Genomic DNA, 2,288 nt, shown 5'->3' on the forward strand with positions numbered 1-2,288 from the left:
GGTCGCCTGAGCACAGAGGTGGCCTCCACTCTGGTATCGGCCCCCAGATTTCCTAGAAATTCTCACTGAACTATTTCAATCGTGAATTGGTATAAAGTTTGTAACACGCGGTGCTCCTGCTTTCGACCCTCCGCTGCACGGACACGTGAGAACCGAGCCAACCCTCTGCCCACCCCGGTCTCAGCCCGGCCCTCCCGCAGTCACGGCCAGTCGCACGAGACGTCCTCTCTGCGCACAGTGAGAGCCTCCGCCCCTCAGGTGCCTGCCCCCACCCCCCGGCGCCCCGAGCTCCCAACCTGACTGAAAGGTGACCTCACTGAACATCAGCCAGGTGTCGGCGAAGTGGTACTGGCACTTGATGGCGCTGGCCATGCGGTGGTGGAGGGGCACCGTGACGAAGCGTGCGCTGGGGTTGACGTCGTCGAGGACGAGGGGGAAGGACACGGCGTTAGGCTCCCACTCACTGGCTTCGGAGCGGAAGTAGCACTGCACCTCCTTGAAGGTCTTGACGCCCTTGCCAAACATGTTGTTGCAGTGGACCTGGCGGGGAGCGGGCGTGAGCCACCGCACACACACGCGGTGTCACAGGGGGCCTGGCGGGGAGCGGGCGTGAGCCACCGCACACACACGCACACACAGTAACTCACAGTATGGAGCTCACAGACACGGGTTAAACTTCCCTGCTCTACCACCAGCCCTGGCTCTCACCCATGGTCATTGACCCCTGTTGGGCAGAGTCACAAGACCCCAGAGAAGGGCCAGAGCCGGGCAGAGGGCTGGGACCCTGATGCTGGCCCAGCACCTCGTCCTGCCTCGCCGCGTCTCTCCTTCGAGTGCTCTTTATAGTTAGGACGAGGCTGTTTGCCAGGGTCTTACTCCTGTCCATCGTCCTGCCTCCCTCCACCCCCGGTGGCAGAGACCTTGGTGACTGCAGGCAATGGGACATTATGACTCGCTCACCCGTAGACACCTACAGAGCTGGCACATAGTAAGTGCCAGGTACAGAGACCAGATAGCAGAGCCACGGCCTAGAGCGGCCTGAGGCCCAGCGAGAGCCAAACACATGCCGACGGCCACTGCAGGTACGAGCCCTGGGGCAGAGGGCCGGAGCTCCTCCCGCGAGGGGCCAGCGCTGTGGCTGGAGGAAACGCTCAGGACCGTGGAGTGGGTCAGAGACCAGCCCCCCGCCCCCCGCTTCGGGAATCAGTCGCAATGAGCCACCCACCTGCAGGAGCAGCCGCCCCGGGGAGCGAGGCAGGGACACACAGTGGCCACCAGGGCCCTCAGCCCTTTTGCCTCTGTGGCCCCTCCCTGTGCAAAAACCTATTAAAAGTATATCGAACGGCTGTGTTGTTAAAAACAGAATAATTCTTGACCCTAAAGTTACTTTTCTTTCTTCCGGAATTGAAAGGAGGAACGCCGTTTTCACAGGCCTTAGAGGGATCAAGGACCGTAGGGACTGCGTCTAAGGGACATGTCCCCTCCGCTGTTGGGACGATGATGACAGAAGCAGAGAGGAACAGTGGCCTCGTCCAAGGCCTTGTGCGCCCGTGACGAGAGGCCGGACCGGGAAACCCACTTGTGCGTGAGCCGCGGGGCTGTCTGTGGCGGTTCTGCGGGCAGCACCCCAGGCGCCTTCCCAGCCCCCACCCGCGGCCCCGGCTTCCCCGAGCCCCCCACCCGTGCCCCCTGACCTTCATGGTGGTGAAATTCCTGACGCGGTCGAATTCAAACACGATCTCGACATAGCCATCGGTGGCGCTCTCGTTCCTCCAGCCCACGTAGTCGTAGCCAGGCCACACGTGGTACTCGTGCGTCTGCGTGAAGTCGTCCAGGCCGGACACCCCGTCTGTCAACTGGCCCAGCCCTTCGGTCATGCTGCTTGCGGAGGAGGGGCGGGGAGAGAGGGACCTGCGGTCAGTGACCCGCTGGGGGCAGGGCTGTCACCGCCCTTCTCCTGGCTCTGTAAAAGCCGCTGCCTTGGAGGTTGGAGGATTACGCAAAACCAAAGATATTTTACCGTGTGGACACACATTTATCCTGCGTCAGCAGAGAAGTTAGAGTTCCACAGATGTGAATTTTACAAAATATTTGGTGCCGACCCCTCCAGGAGTGAAACCGTCGACGGTATTTCCGCGCTGCCTGTGATGAGACGTCTTCACAGTGCACGTTTCCCTGTGTCCACCCGGCGCTCGGCCGCCCCACCCCGCGCTCGGCCGCCCCACCCCGACGTCACGCTGCCTTGGGCAGTGAGCGGCAGCCGCTGCGTCCGAGTCCCTGACAGCTTT

The 2,288-nt window shown here is 61.9% G+C and overlaps 1 protein-coding gene across 1 annotated transcript; it reads right to left on the bottom strand.

The window, feature by feature from the left end:
• Positions 1-296: 296 nt before the first annotated feature.
• On the bottom strand, positions 297-1,877 carry LOC105311105 (discoidin domain-containing receptor 2-like; the record flags this gene model as incomplete). Its single annotated transcript, XM_011387136.1, has 2 exons — positions 1,695-1,877; positions 297-540 (listed from the first exon to the last, which is right to left on the bottom strand). Coding segments are annotated over exons 1-2 (427 nt in total), but the record flags the coding sequence as incomplete, so codon positions are not given.
• Between the last annotated feature and the right edge of the window lie 411 nt (positions 1,878-2,288).

Source organism: Pteropus vampyrus, unplaced genomic scaffold, assembly GCF_000151845.1.
Source record: "Pteropus vampyrus isolate Shadow unplaced genomic scaffold, Pvam_2.0 Scaffold25269, whole genome shotgun sequence".
Lineage (NCBI taxonomy): Eukaryota > Metazoa > Chordata > Mammalia > Chiroptera > Pteropodidae > Pteropus > Pteropus vampyrus.